Source organism: Lissotriton vulgaris, chromosome 12 (genome assembly GCF_964263255.1).
Source record: "Lissotriton vulgaris chromosome 12, aLisVul1.2, whole genome shotgun sequence".
Taxonomy (NCBI): Eukaryota; Metazoa; Chordata; class Amphibia; order Caudata; family Salamandridae; genus Lissotriton; species Lissotriton vulgaris.
In genome coordinates, this window is record NC_141700.1 from 761,749,860 (window position 1) to 761,771,103 (window position 21,244).

At 45.0% G+C, this 21,244-nt stretch overlaps 1 protein-coding gene across 1 annotated transcript; it reads right to left on the reverse strand.

The window, feature by feature from the left end:
* Positions 1 to 370: 370 nt before the first annotated feature.
* NAA38 (N-alpha-acetyltransferase 38, NatC auxiliary subunit) lies at positions 371 to 21,090 on the reverse strand. Its single transcript, XM_086946070.1, has 3 exons — positions 20,900 to 21,090; positions 7,735 to 7,918; positions 371 to 4,437 (listed from the first exon to the last, which is right to left on the reverse strand). The coding sequence occupies exons 1-3, from the start codon at positions 20,957 to 20,959 to the stop codon at positions 4,325 to 4,327; spliced, it is 357 nt and encodes a 118-aa protein (XP_086802196.1). The 5' UTR covers positions 20,960 to 21,090; the 3' UTR covers positions 371 to 4,324.
* Positions 21,091 to 21,244: the final 154 nt, after the last annotated feature.

Below are 21,244 nucleotides of genomic sequence, written 5' to 3' on the forward strand. Positions count from 1 at the left end.
ATAGAAAAATGTATTGGAGAAACAAAAACCATCTCACATTAATGCAGGCGAAATTCAGTTTAAAGTTCAATCGTAGCTACAATTAGCAGAGAAAAAATGAAAAAGCGAGCGAGGCCGTAAATGATGTAGAGCGGTGACTTGCGGCATGTGCCGCACTTACCACATCAAGGCTGCAGCTCTGCAGATCTACCTATTGGTGTTGCCCACCAGGGACCGCATCTTATTCGCACAGTGCTCCCTAGTTGATTACATCAGTAAGCAGGGCATAGGAAAACAGCATCCTGACACTCGCTAAAGTGCTAGACCGCGTTATTCGAAAAACAAAGATGGTGGAATAAAATAGAACAACCGCTCGGTTCCATTAGAGGGGTTTGGAAAAAACAGAGTACCCAGGCAATATCATTGCGGAAATAAAGGAATATACTAATCCACATATCTGTTGATGTAATTTCTTTGCGGAAAAATGACTGAGTGCAAATGAATAGATCATTCAGTACAACATGGCAAACAGGTGGTACAATGTTTTCCCATCCAATATTGGTCACAAAAGGTGGTCACAAACAGTGTTTTATTTATTTATGGGCCAGATGTCTCGGCCCCCAGATGGTGTTATATTGTTTAATAACAGGTCTACTTCTTGGATCATGGATACATTTTCGTAACAACACTGGTTGTCAGGGTTCGTCTAGTGCATTGCCTCTAGGTAGTGATGATCTTATCTAATGAATTGGTTCCCGGTGATGTCATTTAAACCCTCCAAATTCCTTTTAAGTCTAAAGACCCAGCGCTGTTCCCTTTCGAACAATCTTAATTCAGATTTCTGTTTCATTAATGTTTTCAAGAATGACCCATTGATAACCATGGGCCCGCATGTCTCTGCTGTACATAATGTGTTGACATTTTTGTGGTGCGACAGCCACATCTCAAGTTGCTGTGTTATTCGCAGATCCTTGTTTTAATCCTACTTGTCGTCATCCCTATATAGTGTAAATTACAGGAAGACGTTATCAGGTACACTACTCTTTGTGTGTTGCAGTTTGGAAAATTCCTCAGTTGCCAATTCATTTCGCTCTTAACAAACACAGTTTTCATTGGTTTGATCGGGTTGCAAACACTGCAGTTCCCGCATGGGTAGTGGCCCATAACTGGTGCTAAAGAACCTTGTAACCCTGCTGAGGTCTTGTTTTTAAGAGTGCTTGTGTGGGCCAGCATCTCTTTTAGACTCTTCCCCCTCTTGTGGGAAAATATAGGGCGTGGTATTGAGGCAGATCCACTATTCAAAATGTGCCAGTGTTTGTTGATGATTTTTGTCACTAGATTGGATGCTATAATGAAGGTGGTAATGCATATTGGTCCCTCTTCCTTGTCTTTCCCTATCTGGGGTTCTAAAAGGGCTTCCCAGTTTTTATTCTGTGCCCTCTTTTTGGCCTGAGCCACCATCTTCTTGGGGTATTTTCTGGCATCCAACTTGCATGTAGGGTGGTCTGCTTGTATTGTGTAGTCCCAAGTTGAGAGCAGTTCCTCCTTATTCTCAGGAACTGTCCGAAAAATAAATTTTGCCTCAGATGTCCAGGGTGAAAACTGTTCATTCAGTAGAAGGCAGTTCTTAGCTGTTGGCTTTTCATGTGTAGTTTTTCTCAAGGTACCATTGTCCGTTTCTATGTTCAGATCCAGGAACACCAGTTTCTTCCAGTCCATAACATTGGTGAATTTCAGGAATTCATTTTGTATATTTAGCCACCTGATAAGTTTGTTGCTGTAATTTAATTTCCCTCCCAAATCACCAATATATAATTGATGTAGTTTTCCCACATTTTTAGGTTTCAAAAAGGGGTTGAGAGGTAGCAGTATTCTGTGCATTTCCAGGTGATGTACATAAGAGACCAGCTACACCTGGGGCACAGGTACTTCCCATACTGGTCCCGTGACACTGTAAATACAGTGGGTCTTCAAATTTGAAGAAATTCTGGGTTAGAGCCCACTTACAACATTCCATCACCACGTTCCTAGAGGTTTGGAAAATCCATTCTTCCTCGAAGAGGACTTCTTCAATTATGTTGAGAGTTTCTCTGTGTGGTAAACTGGTGTACAGCCTTTCAATATCCAAACCCATAAGGATGTGAGTGTCTGGGTTGAACTGTGCATCTTTTAAGAGATTTAGTACTGCCTTTAAGTCCTTCAGGTATTTAACAGTCTTTTGGACAATAGGTCTCAGGAAGTAGTTTCAAGATTGATCCTATCCCCAACACTATTGGTTGCCCCGGTGGTTTATCCAGTGTTTTGTGGATTTTCAGGTTTGTGTAGAAATAAGGGGTTACTGGATTTTTATTAATAAGGAATTTTCCTTCCTTCCTTGCGATCTAGTCATGTGCCATAGGCTGTTCAATCATACTTGTGATCCGGATTGTGAGAAACTCCCTAGGGGCGGTCAGTGGTGTATAATTCCTCCTGTATCGCAACAGGCTTAAACATTCCTTTCTGTAGGTTTCAGTGGATTGGATGACTGTTGCTCCTCCTTTGTCGGCTTGCTTTATTACTATGCTCTTGTCGTTGGATAGTTGCAATACAAGAATTGATTCAACTTTTTATCAATGCTTCTTTTGTTGTAGTCTGGGCTTTCTTGGACTGCCCGGACCATTTCTTAAGATTGCAGTTCCTGGATTGAATACACATGTGCAGGAGGGAACTGTCTGAGCATGCGTTACCTATTGATTTCACCAGCTAGTCTTGAATAGGATAAAAAAAGTTTTTCAAGTCCATTAAGGACATAGAGGCGAAAACCATATATCTCATTTCTTTACTGCAACAAACAGCAGCCAATTAGCAGCTTGCCAAGTACCACGCATCAGGCGTTCAACTAACGCATTTCAGTGTGGTGGTCCGCATCACTGCACTGAAATCCACTGTCATGCATTTATGGCGCCTCAGCTGCCTGCCTGAGCACTGCCCTTTAGGCAGTCTCACACGTATAGACAGTCTAGTTGTTAGCACTACGTGTCCCTGTGACACGATACAACATCCCTGCCCTGGATGGTATCCTCATTTCAAACTATGAAATCCGATCCCGCAGCGTGCTGGCGTCTGGCAAGGAAGAGCACAGGAAAGCAATTTGGTTGCTACATTGTATTGAAGCAGACAGAACTGGTAGGATACTGCAGCCTTGTTTCTGTTCCCCTTTTAATTTTTCTTTACAGTGTTACTTCACTGGCCATATTTCATGGTTTTACTATAGTATAAGCACTCCCCCGCCATGTAGAACCACAGCCGGACGTCCGTTTGAGGGAACCCCAAGATGGAGGTCGGTCATGTGTCCTTGCATGAGCAATGTTAATGAACGCATGGGAGGTCTTGGACTAAGTAGACAGGAGACATCACAATGCAGTAATAAGATAGGCTGCACAAATCAAAGTCGATTGACCAGTTATACCAAAAAAAATTCCCATAAACATGAGAACAAGTCACATCATCCACTAATCATCAAGCATTACTCTGCCAAACAAGGCTGACAATCTTCCTACCTCTTTCTTTGCAATTATAAAGTCAGTTTATACTAACTCCGTAACTCAACTGTTACCGAACTGTTATTGATCACAAAACTGACATTGCTTTTTGTTACAATGTTTTAAAAGTAAAAGAGATGACCTTTACTGTGCTGAAGACGTGTTCAGCTTGTTGCTGCCTCCTAAAAGTTGTACATATAGATTAGGGGTCCCCGTTTCCAATAGTGATTCATTGAGGGTCCTCAGAAGTCAAAAGGTTAAGAAGCACTGACCTAGAAGACTGGTCTGCAATGCTCAGTGTGACGTTGATGGACACAGAAGGAGGAGGAGGAGTCGGAGGTGGTTGATGTGCATGTTGTAACGATGGTAGTTTAATACGGAGATTGTCCAAGTGTCACTTTTTTCATCTATTTGTTGTCAATGACAAAAGTATAAATAGAGCATAGAAAAAAAATCACAAATGGTTTACTTAGTTTTGCAAATATATTAACAGCGAGAGGTGGGGGGGGGGGTACACCAATATCCACATAAGCACCTTCAACCATACAAAATCTCATATAAAAAAACCACATACACAAACGGCTTAAAATCGCCTTTTGTAAAGACTATTAATCTCAGGGTCGATTCCTGCATGCAGCTGTGTGACAACCAGCATTGCAGTTTGTTCAGGAGTGGGCACGTGGCATATGTGCCCTCTATCTTTCAGTCCCTGCTCAAGGGCGTCAGTCCACACACTAGAGCGAGTCTCGCTCCAGACTGGGGTAACACAGCTTGTTCACGGAGTTGCAGCTTCCGCTTCTGTGGTTCTGCCACCTGCTGGACAGCTACAGGTACTGCGGGCAGGACAGGTTCTCCACCTCCACCTCTATGGACACAATGTGATGGCCGGGCACCATCGCCAGGCCCAGCACCCGCGGCTCCCGGGCAGAGAAGGAATCTGGAGACAGGAAACAACAGGTTAATCCATGAGCTGGCCCCACAAGGAGCACTTCATCGAACGGCAGGGCTTTAGCAGTTTCAGTTAAGCATAAAAACAACACACATTTCACCATTGTTAGTCAACGCTTCCATCCTAACAGTTTTCCATTCTGGGTCATTTCACTACAGTAAATCAGGTTCTGCATGCAGTGCATGAAGCTTCGCCCATTTCCCGCCTACCTTTTCAATTGGCTCCTGTTACTGTCCTTTCGAAATCGTTGCTTTTCATTTGTGAATAGGCTTAGTAGTCCCTCCTTGATAAAGCATTGTCTGCATTTGTAAACTCCCATAACGACTAGACCTTTTACTTGTGTTGTTACACGGTCTGCTTTATCTAGTCGGTCAGCACTATTTTCTTTAATGATCATCCCTATTGCACCCACGACGTTGCAGCACGCCGCCTCCTTTTATATTGTTACTAGTTATGTATTTTTTAATTTCCAGAGCGCTCTGCTTTAACTATAGCAGCCACACTTATTTAATTTACAGTGCAACTGCTTTCACTTTAGCAGCCGCACTACAAAAGCTTTCTTTCTTTTTACACTTTGTGTAAAAGCACTCCATACGCGATTTCACTTTAATTTTGCCCGCGCCTCTTTCTTAAGACGCTGCTCAATGTAACCTGAATATAGTGAGTAGCGTCTAAAGAAAGGGGCGCAGCCACCATTAAAGTGGTCTCGCATTTGTGAGAGTATGACGTATTGGATTAGAAATGACAATGCCTTTCATGTATAATGTCAATAACTTAAAATCTCGAGATACATATTGCATTGAAAATGCATGTTTCTCTCTGCCACTCTAGTACAGAAATCTTCTATTGGTTCAGGAAAGAACAACAGAAGCGGGCAGCCTAAAGGAATTCCCTGTCATGTATGCAGGTAAAACACTGTGTGTGAGCCAGTCACAATGTAACAAACGGGTGCTGGCATACAGTTCAACTGGCCTTCATTTTGTGGTGTCACAGTCTTTGGACTCGCCTTCAAATGCCAAACCAAAAGATGCTTTCCATAGACTTCAATTACATCACCAACCCGCAACTCCTCCTGCAACTTCCAAACCATGTTTCTTCTCCATTGCTTTACCTTTCCAAACCCATTTGACCGTACCCCCTCAATGTACGCAAACGCCGCTAGTAACCGCCCTTGGTATTGTTTCACGGCGCATGCTGTTGCCTTTGCCACATTATCAACACTGTTCACTGAACGATGATTTATTCGTGTTCAGACAGAAGCATGTAACTTTACCAACACTTTTTAGCTAATGTTTTTTTCATCCTATTTTTCTGTTACCGTGTTTTACACCAGCACCTGCCTTCACGTTTGTCCAAAATTTATTATACCGCCTCTGTGGACACTCGACTAAATCACAGTATCAACGAACACCTGTTTCTTTTTTTTTCATGCAAGCACGAATATAGACCGGCACGTATATCCAGTAACACTGAATTCACCATTAGTTCTATTTCCTCACAGCGATGTACGCCCGCAGTCTTTACGAGTTGTCACTGGATTTAAGGTCTGTTACCCTTTAGTTTTGTGCTAGATTGTGGGAGAATAAACAAGCCTGCTTTACAGTTTAGCATCCTTTTTCACTTGCAGATTGAACACATCTCCCCTGAAGAAGGGCTTAGTCCCAAAATGCATAGGGATTTAAACCATATAATGTGAACATCGTACATGAGTGAATATGTAACCTGAGCAGAAGAAACAAAGATACAAACCAAATGCAAACATTGTGAAGCAACAATAAAGATAATGCAATAAATGACGAACAGTTGAACTTGAACGACATGAACAAAGTTTTACTGTTTCCATTTCATCAAGTGGATTCAAATTGTGAATTATCCCAGGAGACTATGTCTCAAAAGAGTGCCAGTTGGGAACAGAGTTATTAAGTTAACAGTGCATTTTCGTTGATCTGCTTGTAACTTTCCCATACATGCAAGTCTAGGGGCTGAGATGCCACAATGCCCAACTGTATAAGGGATCAGGTGCGATTCAAAGGAAAAAAATGGATGCGATCTGAGGTTCTGTAATTCTCGAGACTGACTCCATTTTATATTGTGCTACCATTTTGTGTTGCCCTCACGTAGGCCTGTGAAGGTAGCCTGGCGAACAAAGTGGCCTGGCTTTCTTAGTCCATGTATACATTAACTAGGTTTCTTTCTGACTCTGGAATGAACTGTAAGAAACTGACCTCTTCACCTGAAACGGACCTCGCAAAGCCAATTTCCCTGATCGATCTTTGTCTGAGATTGCCAATCAATGTTCAGGACATCGTTAACTTTTAGTTTCCTTGCACATGCCTTATCTTGTTCATCATCTGTTACTGTTTCTTTTTATGTTTCTTTATTACATGGGTTACGCTTTTAATTATAGTTTTGTCCGGCTTTTAGAGGATGAATTTGGGACATTCTTAATGATTAACTTTTGGGTTGGGATACTGTACATGTAATCATGACATGCCCTGCAGTGCCATCTAAATCAGATTAACCTTTGTGAACTATGTAATTATAATGTTTTGCCCATATCCTGCTAAAACCCCAAAGGCTACTCACCTGCTGACCTTCCAGATTTTCCATTTGCTTAGGAATGTAATTGGTACAACTCCCTTACATGCCTGGGGCAGGATAAAGAGTATATAAGACGTGAAGTAAGACCATTCTAGCAGACTGCCTCATTCAGTTGCTAAGGCTTATGTGTAATGTAGTCTCACTCATTTGAGGTTAATAAAAATGTACTTTCATATTCCAGCTTCTGTGTCAAGTTCTTCTTTGTGACTTTAAAAGGACTAAGTATCAGTGGAACCCCTGAGAAGTGGATTTTTGATTTCTACAGGTCAGGTCACAACCGTAAGTGAAAACTGCTGATTATATTGGGAAAGTCCCTTATAGCCATCTTCATAGCGAAAAAAAAATTATGTAGAACCAGTTCTTCTAAGGAAGCACCAGAAGCCTTCACTGCCCTGTTCATCACAGAAATACATACACACCTATGGAAGCAAGATGGTTGACCAGAAAGGTAAATATTCCTTCAATGTCACTTCCTACCTCAATTGGCACCTTTCATTGACTGACATGATAAGTTCACTGATAAAATCTTTCCCCACCCATTCGTAACACTGCGGAGAGGAGGCGAGGTCTTCCAATAAATATGTGGAATGGGATGGTGATTCCATCAATGTGTCAAAAACCGATCCCGAAAATTAAAACACAACACAAGAAAATTAAAACACAACACAAGCAAAAGCGCCCAACCTGTGGATTTCAGATACTCCTGTGCAGAGCCCAAGATGACATTGCAGTCCCGATCAGTGCACAAAAAGCACCCAACCAGTGTGCGCCCATCTGTCATACGAATCCTCATGTTTTTGTTTAGTAGCTCCTCTAGCTTCTGGCGGGCACGAAGATACGGGGAGTCCTCCTTTTCGCCATCCGAGTCCTGCAAAAACATAAATGAGAGGAACAAGGTTGTTTTTATAGACGACACATACAGAGACAATATCACCATGGAATACAATTTAGCCAAGGTTTGAAGAATGGCTGCTTTTTCTTTTTTATACATTTGTAGGCAGAGAATGAAAACATACAATCAAGAAATTGGCTACTGGGGTACATATGTGCACAGGCGGAGTGGAACAGGATATGGGGTGTAAGAGGTGAACTTAACCAACCATAAGTCATAATCATTAGCATTTCATTCAAGAACTCGTTTCTGATTCATAAAGTTCAGTTGCCTAGGTTTTTATGTCCGGTTGAATAAGTGCAACAAGTGCCTGAAGGCAGAGATTCTATGCAGGAAAAGCTACCAAAAACTGACCAGTCACGTGGTGAAAAGGACATTAGCAGTTTTAGTAGCCCATCAGGGCCTGCTTCTGTGAAGTACTGTAAAGCACCAGCTCTTGCCCAAAAACCTGCCACCATCCTTGCAGTGCTGGGTGGAGAGGCAGTACAGGAAGGAAGGCTGGCAGCACAGTAACTGAATGGGAGTAAACATGCCCCTTTCTTCCCCCACCCAAAACAAGCGGCATTCAACAGGAGACCGAAAAGAGTGGCACCTATCCACCTTTAAAGGTATATGTGGGGAATATGAAGCATCAGGAAGATGTACAAGAGCCCAAGCCCTCCTCTGTCTCCCATTCTGTGCTGGAGTCACAGCACTCCTGCTTCTGGGCACCTAGGCGGTTTTTATTATCTGTAATGCCACTAACCAAGGGTTTCCTCTATGTATTTACATATGAAATGTCTTTAATGTCAGTAGTGCAGTCTTCCTCCTGGGAGTTTTGGAGGGTTTGGGAGGCTTATTCTTAGGCACAGCCCTTAAGATGGCAAAACGGGATATAGCCCCCAAATAGAAACACCCCCACTGTGACACAATGGTGCAAGGGATTGGATTGGTGTGCGATACAAGGGAAACCAGTGTATTAAGCAAGAGGCTGCCCGAAGAAACACAAACTAGTATGGGTCAAATGGAGTGAGTTGGGTGAAACTGCTGAATAGGTCAACTCGTGGCAAAGCATCTATTTTTCTCATTGACTTACACTGATGCTATGTGTATGGCGCATTTCATATGTTGGGCTGAGATGTATCTCTTTAATCTGTGTGGCTTTGTACTATTGTTAACAAAATCAATTGATTGATTTGATTTTTATAAAGCGCCAACGGTTGCCCGAAGGCGTCTTGGCGCTACCCATGACCGAAAGGCTCAAAGAACCATAATATCCACTCCCTAGAAAGAATACCTCGCTCAAAGGTTCAGAAAGAATAGCCAGGTCTTTAGTTCCTTCCTGAACCCAAGCAGAGAAGTAAAAATGTTCAGTTCCCAAGCAAGGAGATTCCAATGCAGAGCCACGGACCGTATAATACTCCTGCCACCCCAGGACGTACGTCTGAAACGAGAAACACACAGATCTCGAGCCGAGCTTGAAAAGAGAGCCCTGTTTGGTAAATACAACCTAATCCTGGAGAAGTGTGGCTCAGGGGTTAGAGGCGGCAGACCCGGAAGCTGAGATCGGCCCTGGACCAGGGCTCAATTCCCCGCCCCGACGGGGGTTGGGCTCAATAATTCCACGGACTCGATAATTCTCGCTCCGGTGCCTACTCGACTCACGGGTTCACACTCTGCGACTCTGGGCAATAGCTTGCTTAATCTCCACAACTGCCCCTCGCGGCGGGATGCCTGGCTTTCACCTTGTGGATACCCTGCCGGGGTATCTCACAGGGGAATACCAGGACGGGCTCCCTAAGCAAGCGCATAGATGTCTGCGATGTGGGCGATTTGCGCTATATAAATACATGTACATTTACATTTACATTTTCAGATACTTCAGGCCCTGGCGTGCAGACCCTTAAAGGCTATGCAAAGTCCCTTAAAGATAATATGTTTCCTAACCGGCAACCAATGAAGACAACTAATGGCTTGAGCAACTGAGCCGAGTCTAGGAATCTTTGTAATGAATCGAGCGGCTGCGCTTTGAACAGATTGCAGCTTTTTCAAATATTTCACAAGTAGTTCCAAGAAAAGCCCATTGCAGTAGTCTATTCATGAAAGAACCAATGCAATAACCAGTCTTGAGCATTTCACCTGGTAAAAATTGCGCAATTTTCCTAATTATACGTGGAGAAATGAAAGCAGTTGAAACAACTTTATTTGCTGCCTATAAGATAAATAGTTCCCAATAAAAATGCCAATATTTTTTACCTTCTGCAATGGTTTGGTAAGAGAACCCCAGTTGCATATATATGTATGTTGGTACAAAATTAAGGTTTGAAAGTGTTTTGGACAATTCTATGTAAGGACGGAGGTGAAAACGATGCATGCTCTCTCCTCACTTTATGAGCTTAGCAGCAGTTACCAAGTTATCGTCTCTAAACGACCATAAACTATAAGCCACATAAATAGAAAGAAAAGTAGCAAAATACAGGCCCCCAATCATCAGGCTCCCTTCAGCATAGATTCCACTGCAGTCCAGGCCTGCCCTTCCTGTTTTTTGGTGCTCAGCACAAAGTTAAGTGCTAATTTTTCCTACCTTTCATGCAACATTTAGATAATTTACTGCGTACTGTCAGGGCTTTAAGTGGTCCGGGTCCTGCTGGTGCACAGCACAGACAGTTCTAAAAAGCAAGTGCTGAGACGGGTCCCTATCCAGCTCTCCATTTTTGGTCTCAGGATGGAAAAACAAATCTTAATTCTGCAGTCGTACCACCCTTCACTGCCTTTGATGCAACTATAAGAGACTCGCTATAGTTCTTTCACCATCCCATAATTTCAGAACTGAAGCATTTTGAATATTATATACAACTAAGCCATAGTTGTTGCTAATTAGCTAATGCAACTAACAACCATTGACAAAGCCAATAGTCTTGGATTGTTGTTGGTGTAAAGTCACTTGTATTATATATCTGGGTGCACTGACAAAGTACCAGTTGGGTGGCACAGATTTTTAGCGTATGTGTTTTAAGCCACACCCTTAATTACATTACCCATGCCCCTTTAAGAGACCCCTTCAGTTTTTTCATCCCACTTAAAGCCCTGGTTACTGTAGTCTGTTTCTACTGTGAGCTTTGTGGTGTCAGCGGCCTTTGACACGGTCGACCATGTCATCCTTGTCGACCGTGTCACAGCTCTGGGCATAAGCGATCTGGCCAAGGATCTCATTTCATCTTTCCTGGCAGACCGTACCCAGACTGTAAGGCTGGGAGATTTCTACTCACCCACCTCTGTACTCCCCTGTGGAGTCCCACAAGGTTCCTCGCTAAGTCCCATGCTATTTAACATTTATGTAGCAGACTTAGCGAGGGTAATAAAGGCACATGGAGTACGGCTAACATCTTATGCAGATGATACCCAGCTGGTCCTGGGCATCCATAAGGACGGCTGCGCTGTGGCAGCCAACTTCCAGAGAGCTATGCTTGAGGTCAGTACCTGGATGGCCTCTAATTGTCTTAGGCTCAACTCGGACAAGACCGAGGTTATGACCTTTGGAAAACTCTCTCCAGAATGGTCTTCTAACTGGTGGCCGGAAAAGCTCGGCTATCCACCTGTCCCAGTGGAAAAAGCCAGAAACCTGGGAATCATTTTTGACAGCAAGTTGGTATTTGACCTTCATACAAACAAGGTTGTGTCGTCTTCTTTCTTTATTCTGAAAAAGATTAAGATGCTGCTGCCTTATCTCCCTCCCTCAGCTGGGAAGACTCTGGTCTCTACCTTAGTCTTCTCCAAAATGGATTATGGAAACGCGCTCTTTCTCCATACCCAGAAGCGTGTTATAACAAAGCTGCAATCCATCCAGAATGCGGCAGCCAGGATTCTCCTGAGCATTCCTCGCCGCAACTCCACCACTCTTGGCATTCGTCAACTCCACTGGCTGAGAGTAGAGAGCCGCATTAAATTCAAGGCCCTCTGCATTGCATATAGGGCACTACACGGCATAGGACCCAGGTTCCTGACGGAAGCCTTTCAGCCATACACTCCTAGACGGCAATTAAGATCGGCCAATACCAACCTCCTCACCGTGCCACGCACAAGAACGGCCACCTGGGGAGATAGACGTTTCTTGGTGGCCACCCCAAAACTCTGGAATCTTCTGCCACATTCCATCAAAACTGCCCCGAACCTGATGAGCTTCCGCAGGCTCTTAAAAACGTGGTTATTTAACCAGTGAGAGGATGACTGACCCCAGTAGCTCCACAGCGCCGAGACACCCCAGGGTATTTGTTGCGCTATAAAAATTACGTAAATAAATAAATACATATAGCAGTAGATACTGGTATCTAATAGATATTTTTCAGTGGCTAGCTAACTGAGCTGTTGGTCGTGATATGCGCAGCAGGATTGAGCGAGGAGCTTTCCTTAATTTAATAACTGATTTCGAGAAACGGGCGGCAGATAGGTGGCACTGCACATGGCGGTTGGGCACATAATCAGTTGTCTTTTTGTTTAGGTGCCCGCCAGCCTGTGTCGCTTCACTGCAATGCTAGCAAAGACAACTGTATCAGGTTGCCTACACACTGCTTGGAACACAAGTGTACAGTTTGTGGCCCTTGGACATTGAAAAGGCTGTTATCTGACAACTGCCCAACTCTAAAACAAATAATTGAGGTTTCTCCACATTTTAACTGAATGAGGCAGTAACACCTAGCAAATTAATACCAGCATATTAGGAAGGCACTTGATGTGGCAGAATTAGCCCAGAATAACTTGGAAGGGCATTGGTTTTTCTTTCAGGTACTAACCCGCCCATGTTACAAAAACAGATATGGAAGATAGGGAACAAAATCTACCAGAGGAATCTGAACAATCTTTATCTAAGGCAGCAAAGAAAGCACTGAGGCTTCTTTATGGACAAGTTGTGATGCTGGCAGTCAGATTTGCCTCCAGGTTTAAAGTAAATAAATAAAAAAATTAAAAAATCAGCAATCTGATCTCTTTAGTTGCTGCCCGAATCCAGTTGGTGAAGACGGTGGATGCTTCCATGCAAAACGGGGATGAGGCTCAGGGGTACGCTCTCCCAATGTTCACATAGACAGTCAGAGTCTCAGCGCAGCGGGAATGCCAGATAATAGACCTGATGCTGGCTGCTCCAATTTTGAGGGCTCAGATTTGGATTGCAGTGAAGCTGGGGCTATTATAGGGTTCTCTGATGGCTCTTCCAAGTTCAAATCTATCTGATAGATTGTCCTGGGGGAACCACACCCCTTGATATTGAAAGATTCTCTGCAGATGACAGCATGGAGGATCACAGGGGCCACTCAGTGATCCTGGGTCTTTCAGAACTTGCTTCAGGCTTATCCAGTAGGCCGGGCAAAAGGGCATGAAAAAGAGGTACGGCTGAGCCTTGAGGAAATGGCTGGTGTTGGGGCGAGGTTGGGTTCAGAGTGGGTAGGAATTCTGCATGTACTGAATTTTCCATCAGAGTTGGATGAATCTGCTGCAACACCTTTTACTATTGCCAGAAGGCCCAAACTAATACTTAGTTAATTTTGCATCTGGCTTTTTCAGAGAAACCTAAACTAACGGTATTAAGGCCTACAAGACCAGCAGGGAAGTTCCGATCACGTTGAAGAAGACTTCCAAGGCGGTGTCTTGCCCGTTCATCAACAAGTGCGTCAAATGGATTATGCAATTGACAGACACTAATGCTGCAAGTTTCATAGCACATTCAGTCAGAGGCTTTGGGGCGTCCAAGGCCTGTGTGCTGGGTGGGCGCCTAGAAGATATTATAAATGCAACAGATAGCTCATTGAAATGAACCTTTAGAAAAGTGCAACATTAAGCCAATTGGTGATGTGACATCATTGATGGCGAGTAAGCTTTAAAAAAGTATATTTGATATTTATTAATCCTTGCCTCTGCTCCGGAGATAGACTGTAAACTTTAATAACTATAATAGCTACTGAGAAGGTAAGTTATGATGCTATTAAGGACACGGAGGTGATGATTAGCCCACCCAAAAATCACTTTGATGATGATCATTCTCACCCTGAAAGATCTGCATGTCATAAAGCAAGCAAAGAATTCATGGATTTCAGGCTTGGGAACAATTGTGATTTTGTGATAAGCAAGTTTCTTTGATGTTGTGCTACTGCACTCTAGTAATGGGCAAAGACAGGATAATGCTGTTTATCTTAACTCCTCATATGCGCAGAGCACAATATTTTGATGAGGAGTTTGATTGCTGCTCAACATGTGAAGAACACTGCGCGTGAAGGAGGATGTAGCGGTCCAGTGTCTCTGTTCTATATGGGCTGAGCCCCGGAAGCACCACCTTACAATGTAACACTCTCTGGCCAGGCGTGGCAAGAGAGCATAAATAAACGGGCCGGGGTGGCTCGCGACTTCCGGTCCACACGAGCTAACTAACGTGTGGTTGTCTGTGTCTTATGTGTGCGCACCTCCCCCTGATCACCCTGCACCGAGGGCAGGCTCATGGGCGACCTTACACTGGCGACGAGGGTGGGATGTGTGGATTATCTCACGAAGATGCCACGCGCTCCGTGAACGAAGGCAGAAGCTCCCCCTGGGCTAATCGACAGCAGCGGCAACGTGCGCGAGGATCCTCAGAGCCAAGCAGCGGAGAAACGGCGAGCAGTGCACGTCTCAACACAGCGCATGGGAATTGCTAGACTTAAAATACCTGCGCACGCTGCCGAAGGCCTCCAGAGCACCGCCCGAGATCCCGCATTTGCCGGAAATAAGTGCGCGCATGCGCAGAAACACCGAGGGCTTAGCAGAGCTCCATTAAGCACGGGGAAGAGCACACGAAGACACCGAGTAACCAGCGAGCTGCCCCGCAGTTAAATAAAAGGAACAGAAGACAAACACAAGCTACTCAGTGCCCAATTGAAGGCATTAATGCAAGAAACAAGAACAATGGAAAAATGAGGAATAGATTCTACACTATTCGAAAATAGGAGGCAATTAATTCACCTATTTCTATGCCAAATGTGCACTGTGAAATTAATTAAACATTCTGTACATCACTCGCACAAGGGGACACGATTACACATTTTTATTTTCTGTAATCAGCATAAATTATTTTTATCTTATTTCTTATTCTCTTTTTTTTCTCTTAACAAACAAAAGATTTTTTACCAATACTTAATACACCATATACCACTATATACATAACTATATACACACCTATATACAACGATAAACAACAAGAAAACGCTTCCGACAGAAATCAAAAGAAAAACAAAAAACTAAATAGTTTTTCCCCCTCAAGAGAAAATTGTAGCAAAGGCTAAGTGCCCTCCTATTAGCTCTAGGGGGTGCACTAGGAGGTAGTCGGACACTACTGGTTCAATGCACAGATTTATAGAACCTAAATCAAAAAGTGTGTCACAAGGCTTTAATTTCCAAAATTAATTTTCATACAAGGACTCCTACATATGGAAAGTGTCGACGCGGTCGCGTTTCGCCCTTCCAGTAAGTCTGGCCTCTTCAGGACAGGGCGATAAAGAACAAACAAGCTCAATCTGGCAGCAGCAGGAAACCAGTCACTTAAGGTACAACCACTACTTCTTTTGAACACCTGGCTGTGGTGCGTTTTCATTCGCATCCTAGTCCGTCTCTTCTCTAAACTGTAAACTTTCCAAGGGTAGCTCAGCTATACGCGTGGATCCTCTAATCAACAACGCACGGGGCCGCCATCATGGTCGGGATCAACTAGACCAACACACACCCGTACTTCCTCTATAGGGAGCTGAATTGAAGGCATTAGTCATAACCAAAGCAAGCTTCAACAGTTAACAAGCATCGACAGCGATTGACAACAAACTTTGGCAAAGAACAAACAAGCATTGGCATCAGCAACATAACGCCAGCACAAAGCATGCCAAGCCCAGCTTAAACAGACAAACATTGGCAAGTGCAAAGACATCAGTGTAGGAGCAGACAACAAGCAGTGGCAAAACCAACAAACAAGCACTGGTGAAATTAACATAATTCCAGCACAAAGAACAAAAGATGACCGCAGAAGAACACACGATGTCAAGCACAGCAGCCCCAGCAGCTCAACAGCCCGTGGCCCTGCCTGCGCCACCACCTCCGGTACACTCCCAGATTCACTCACTTCCGCCATTCAGCGAACTAATTGACCCGGCCACCGCGTCGCCAAGATGTAAAGTGCGGGTTGGCCGCCTTGACAATTACTTCATAGCAGCGAGGGAGACCGACGGAGCCGTAAAGAGATCACTACTTCTACATTTCGCAGGAGACAAAATATACAAACTGTTTGCACACCTCCCAAACACTGACGCACCCACCGATTATGATGTTGCAGTCAGAGCTTTAAACGCCCATTTTGACCCTCAGCATAACCCTCACTACGAGCATTTTAAACTCAGACAAGCCAGGCAAAGAGAGGGAGAGTCGATGGACAATAATCATGCGCGCCTCAGAGAGCTAGCAAGCACATGCACTGAAGACGACCAGACCAAAGAATTGACAGCACAACTTATCCAAGGCTGCTGTAACAAAACACTGCAGACACTCATCCTTCGACAACCCCGCATCTCCTTAGAAGACATATTAATTCTCGCTCACTCACACGAGTTATCCGACATCCGAGCAACTGCAATGGAAGTTGCTCTCAATCAACAAACTGATCAAACAGTTAGCGTCAAGACAGAACGAGCTGAAGCCATCCGCGCACCATCTCGTGGTTGGCGAGGAAGATGGGCCCCCAGGACAACGCGACAGACAACATGTGGCTATTGCGGGAAGGAAAAGCACCCTCCAGATAATCGCCCGGCGAGGGGAAAGACGGGCTCCAAGTGTGGCATCCCCAACCACTTCGCGAGCGTGTGTCGAGGAGGTTCACGAGGCAAAGGCAACCCAAGGAGGAGAACACTGACAGGACTGTAAGGCATCTATCGCTAGAAGAACCCACAACGTCGCGATTAACAAGAGCCACCTCTCGCCACAACCAGCGCCTGGAGGACTCCTCTACGGAAGAAGACGAAGAATGCTACTTCGTATTGTTTGCAAGTGACCTCAAAAAGAGACAACCCCGTCCAAGATCAAAATTCTAACATACGGAAGTCAGGAACCACTTCTCTTGAAAGGAAAGATGATAGTCCAAGTGAAATCGGAGACCCAAGAAGTAACAACAACATTCCATGTTGTGGATAGAGAAGCAGACATATTGGTCTGGAGTCACACCGCCAAAGACCTCAATTTGATTGCATTTGCAAACGCAGTGAAGCTCCTCCAAACCGACGACATTCTAGAGTTATTTCCACAATTGTTTAAAGGTTTAGGGACTATAAGGAGACCACCAGTACAACTGCATATAGATAAGGCGGTACAACCTGTTGCGCTGACACCGACGAATCCCATTCCATCTCCGACCACTAGTAGAACAAGAGCTCCTGAAGCTAGATCAACAAGGAGTGATCGAAAAGGTAACAGGTCCAACCCCCTGGGTATCTCCCTTGATAATTGCTGAAAAGCCGAAGCAGCCAGGGAAGATTCCAATCTGTATCGATATGAGAATGCCCAATCAAGCCATAAAAAGAGAGGGACACTTAACGCCAGCGGTTGACGACATTCTGGCCGACCTCAATGGCTCACAATGGTTCTTGAAGTTAGACCTGAATGCTGGTTATCACCAGTTAAAACTAGCAGAGGAAAGCAGGTACATTACTACATTTTCAACTCTTCTTGGGCTTCGTCGGTACAAAAGATTGAACTTTGGGATATCTTCTGCAGCGGAGATATTTCAGAACACAGTGAGGAAGACTGTCAGGCCTCCAAGGCGTCCTCAACGTAAGCGACGATATTCTCATTCACTCCTAAACAATTGAAGACCACCACCGACGACTCCGAGCCACTCTCCAGCAGCTGGCAGAATATGGCGTGACCCTTCACAAGGAAAAATGCCAATTCTTCCGCAAGATGATTGATTTCTTCGGATATGTGTTTAGCTCGGAAGGTGTCAAAGTAGACCCCAGGAAATCCCAAGCGATTCAACTCGCTCCTGCTCCAACTAGTGCCTCTGAAGTAAGAAGCTTTCTAGGGATGGCAACATATTGCGGACGATTTATCCCGAACCTGGCCACAATTGCAATGCCATTGCGGAACCTCATAAAGAAAGAAACCCCCAGGAAGTGGACCCCCGAAGAAGACAAAGCTTTCAAGCAAGTAAAATCAGCTCTGTTAGATAGCACGACCATGGCATACTTTGACACCACTCGTACAACAGAACTGCTAGTAGATGCCAGCCCCGTAGGACTAGGAGCTCTGCTTACCCAAGAGACTGAACCAGGGACCTGGGTCCCCTTAGCTTTTGCTAATAAAGCACTCACAGCAACAGAAGCCCGGTACTTGCAAATAGAGCGAGAAGCACTGGCCATCAAATGGGCATGCAACCATTTCCATTTGTACGTGAGCGGTCACCCATTCAGGGTGGTAACAGACCATCAACCTCTCCTACTTCTGTTCAAGGGAACAGAGCCTCACTCACCCCCCAGCATAGAAAGGTGGGCAATTCAACTGCAGAATTACCAGATGGAGCTGCTATATCGACCAGGTGCAAAGAACCCGGCCGACTTCCTGTCTCGCCACCCAGTTCACGCTGTTGAGCCAGACAGTGATCAAGAGACAAAGACAGAAGAATTTGTCAACCTGTTATCACAATGGTCCTGCCCGAGGGCACTTTCAATAGAGGAGATACAGACACACATGGTCACGGACGTGATCCTCAAGCGAGTGGCTGATGCCCTAATCCAAGGGTCATGGGAAGGATTTCTCAAAAACACCCAAGGGTGGAGTGAGCCCGACAGAAACCGCCTGGGAAAATTTTGAACAATACGAGACAAGCTCATTAGAGCGGAGAACGGAACAGTCCTAAGAGGCTCATGCATTGTAATACCACAATCACTACAAGAACGAGCGACAGTTCTTACTCATGAAGGTCACCAGGGCAGTGGAAGAATGAGAGAGAAGGTGTGGTTCCAGGGGTTAGAATACAGAGTAGAAGCCGTCGTACGTAACTGCAGAGCCTGTCAACTCACTGGCAACTCTGAGCCCCCAGCACCAGTAATCACTGAAGATCCGGCCCCATTGCCATGGTCATGGGTGAGCCTTGATTTTGGGAGCTTCCCTGACGGAAGAGTAATAGCTGTCCTAATCAATAGTTACACCAAATATCCAACCGTAGAAGTGTTGCCGTCGATGGCATTCACCAATCTACAAACGATCTTAGAAAAATTGTTTGCCCGGTTTGGTCTGCCACATGTCCTCAAAACAGACAACGGACCTCCATTTCAAGGCAGTGAGTTCAAAGACTTCTTGAAGAGGCTGGGCATCACACACCATCGAATCATCCTCCAATGGCCACAAGCCAACGGCGAGGCAGAGCGATTTATGCGCACCGCCAACAAAATATTAAGCATAGCACCAGCTGAACAAAATGATCCGGAAGTTGCTCTCCAACAATTCTTAAGGGAATACAGAAGCACGCCGCACTGTACAACACAACGATCTCCGTGGTCGCTCATGCTGACAGGATCTCGGCGCGACATGTTACCTATTGCCGACAATGGGGCTCCTGAGCCATATGACCCGACAAGCACCCAAGCACAAAGACAACTAACCAACGACAAGGAAAGCTGTCGACGGAGGGCTCGAACCAGAGTGGTGATGCCAGGGTGTTCGGTGCTAATACGGAACCGATGGAGTGGAGGAAAATTCTGCACCCCTTATGAGCCAGGTCTGTGGACCGTAAGATCAACTAAAGGGACTGCCATCACCGTCAAACGTGACGGGGAAGTGATAACAAGAAACATCTCATGGTTTAAGAGAGTTCCATCACCGATTAGGACACAGCAGGCCACCGAGCAAACGCAAAGTGCAGAACCACAGTCCGACGTCACAGACAAGAATCTGGTGAAAACCCAGCTCCAAGTCCCATGAGGCAAACATCATCTCTGCCTCTCAGTCCTGAGGGAGCCCCAAATGACAGAGGATCAGCTAGTCCCAGACGAGAACGGGAAGGCCGCCAATGCCCATACAACCTAAGGCCTAATCCCAGACCCAGCCAGAAGCTAGCAGACTTTGCATGCTAAGAACATTTTAGTGATGGATGAAAAGACTAACTTGGGATGGGATGTAGCGGTCTAGTGTCTCTGTTCTATATGAGCTGGGCCCTGGAAGCACCACCTTACAATGTAACACTCTCTGGCCAGGCTTGGCGAGAGAGCATAAATAAATGGGCCAGGGTCGCTCGTGACTTCCGGTCCACACGAGATAACAAATGTGTGGTTGTCTGTGTCTTATGTGTGCGCACCTCCCCCTGATCACCCTGCACCGAGGGCCGTTTCATGGGCGACCTTACAGAGGACACAACTTTATGGAAGAGAATAGTAGAAAGAGCTTGAAAACTGGAGGCCTGTTTTTTCCCCTTTCTTCGTGGAAAATGTAAGTTATTGAAATTGGGAGAAGTCAATTTGGTATCTGCTGCGGAGATAATAAAGTGAGGAAATCTAATGTATAAATCCCACATATATATATATATATATATTCTTAACATAAAGTGTTCCTTATCTCTAGCTAGGAAATGTTACTTTGCAATAACCAAGAAACAGGGACGGATACCTGTTGTCATGCCTTAAGAAGGAGGGACTGTACCTCAGCTACAGATCACGACTGTTCACCAGGATACCTGAAATGCTTCTCCAGTGTGGAGTGTCTAATATGCGCTGACATACACCGCTCCTTTATATAACACGTACATGCCAACATTTTACGACAGGGACGTGGGAGATTTAAAATACAATTTCAGGAGGGAGACAGATAAAATGAAGCCATTTTTGGCTTGAAAAATCGATAGACTCCCGCCTGAATCAGGTCTGTTGACACATATCACAACATGAAGATCCCTACATCTCGCACTCGAATCCCTTCCAGCCTCCGTACCTCCAGTACCGGACTACCTTGCCCGCTGCATCCGTTTTCCTCCAGCGAGACCTCGGCCATAGTTATAAGCAGACTCCGTGGGTCCAAACTTCGCAACCAATTCAAATCTCGCGAGATGAGTGAGGGCGCTGGGATATGTAGTCCGCTGCTGTATGGGAACCGTCCCACCCGGAGGCCTGCTACAGCTAGCTGTGCTCGGTGTTAGAAAGAGAGGAAGGACGATAATAAACTGTCAGAACTAGAGTGCTAACTTCTGGTGGGTGGCATTACGTTACCCCAGAAGCAGCGGACAGCGTATCCCGGCTGCCGCACTGATCTCGCGAGATTTGGTGGGTGTTGAGTTTG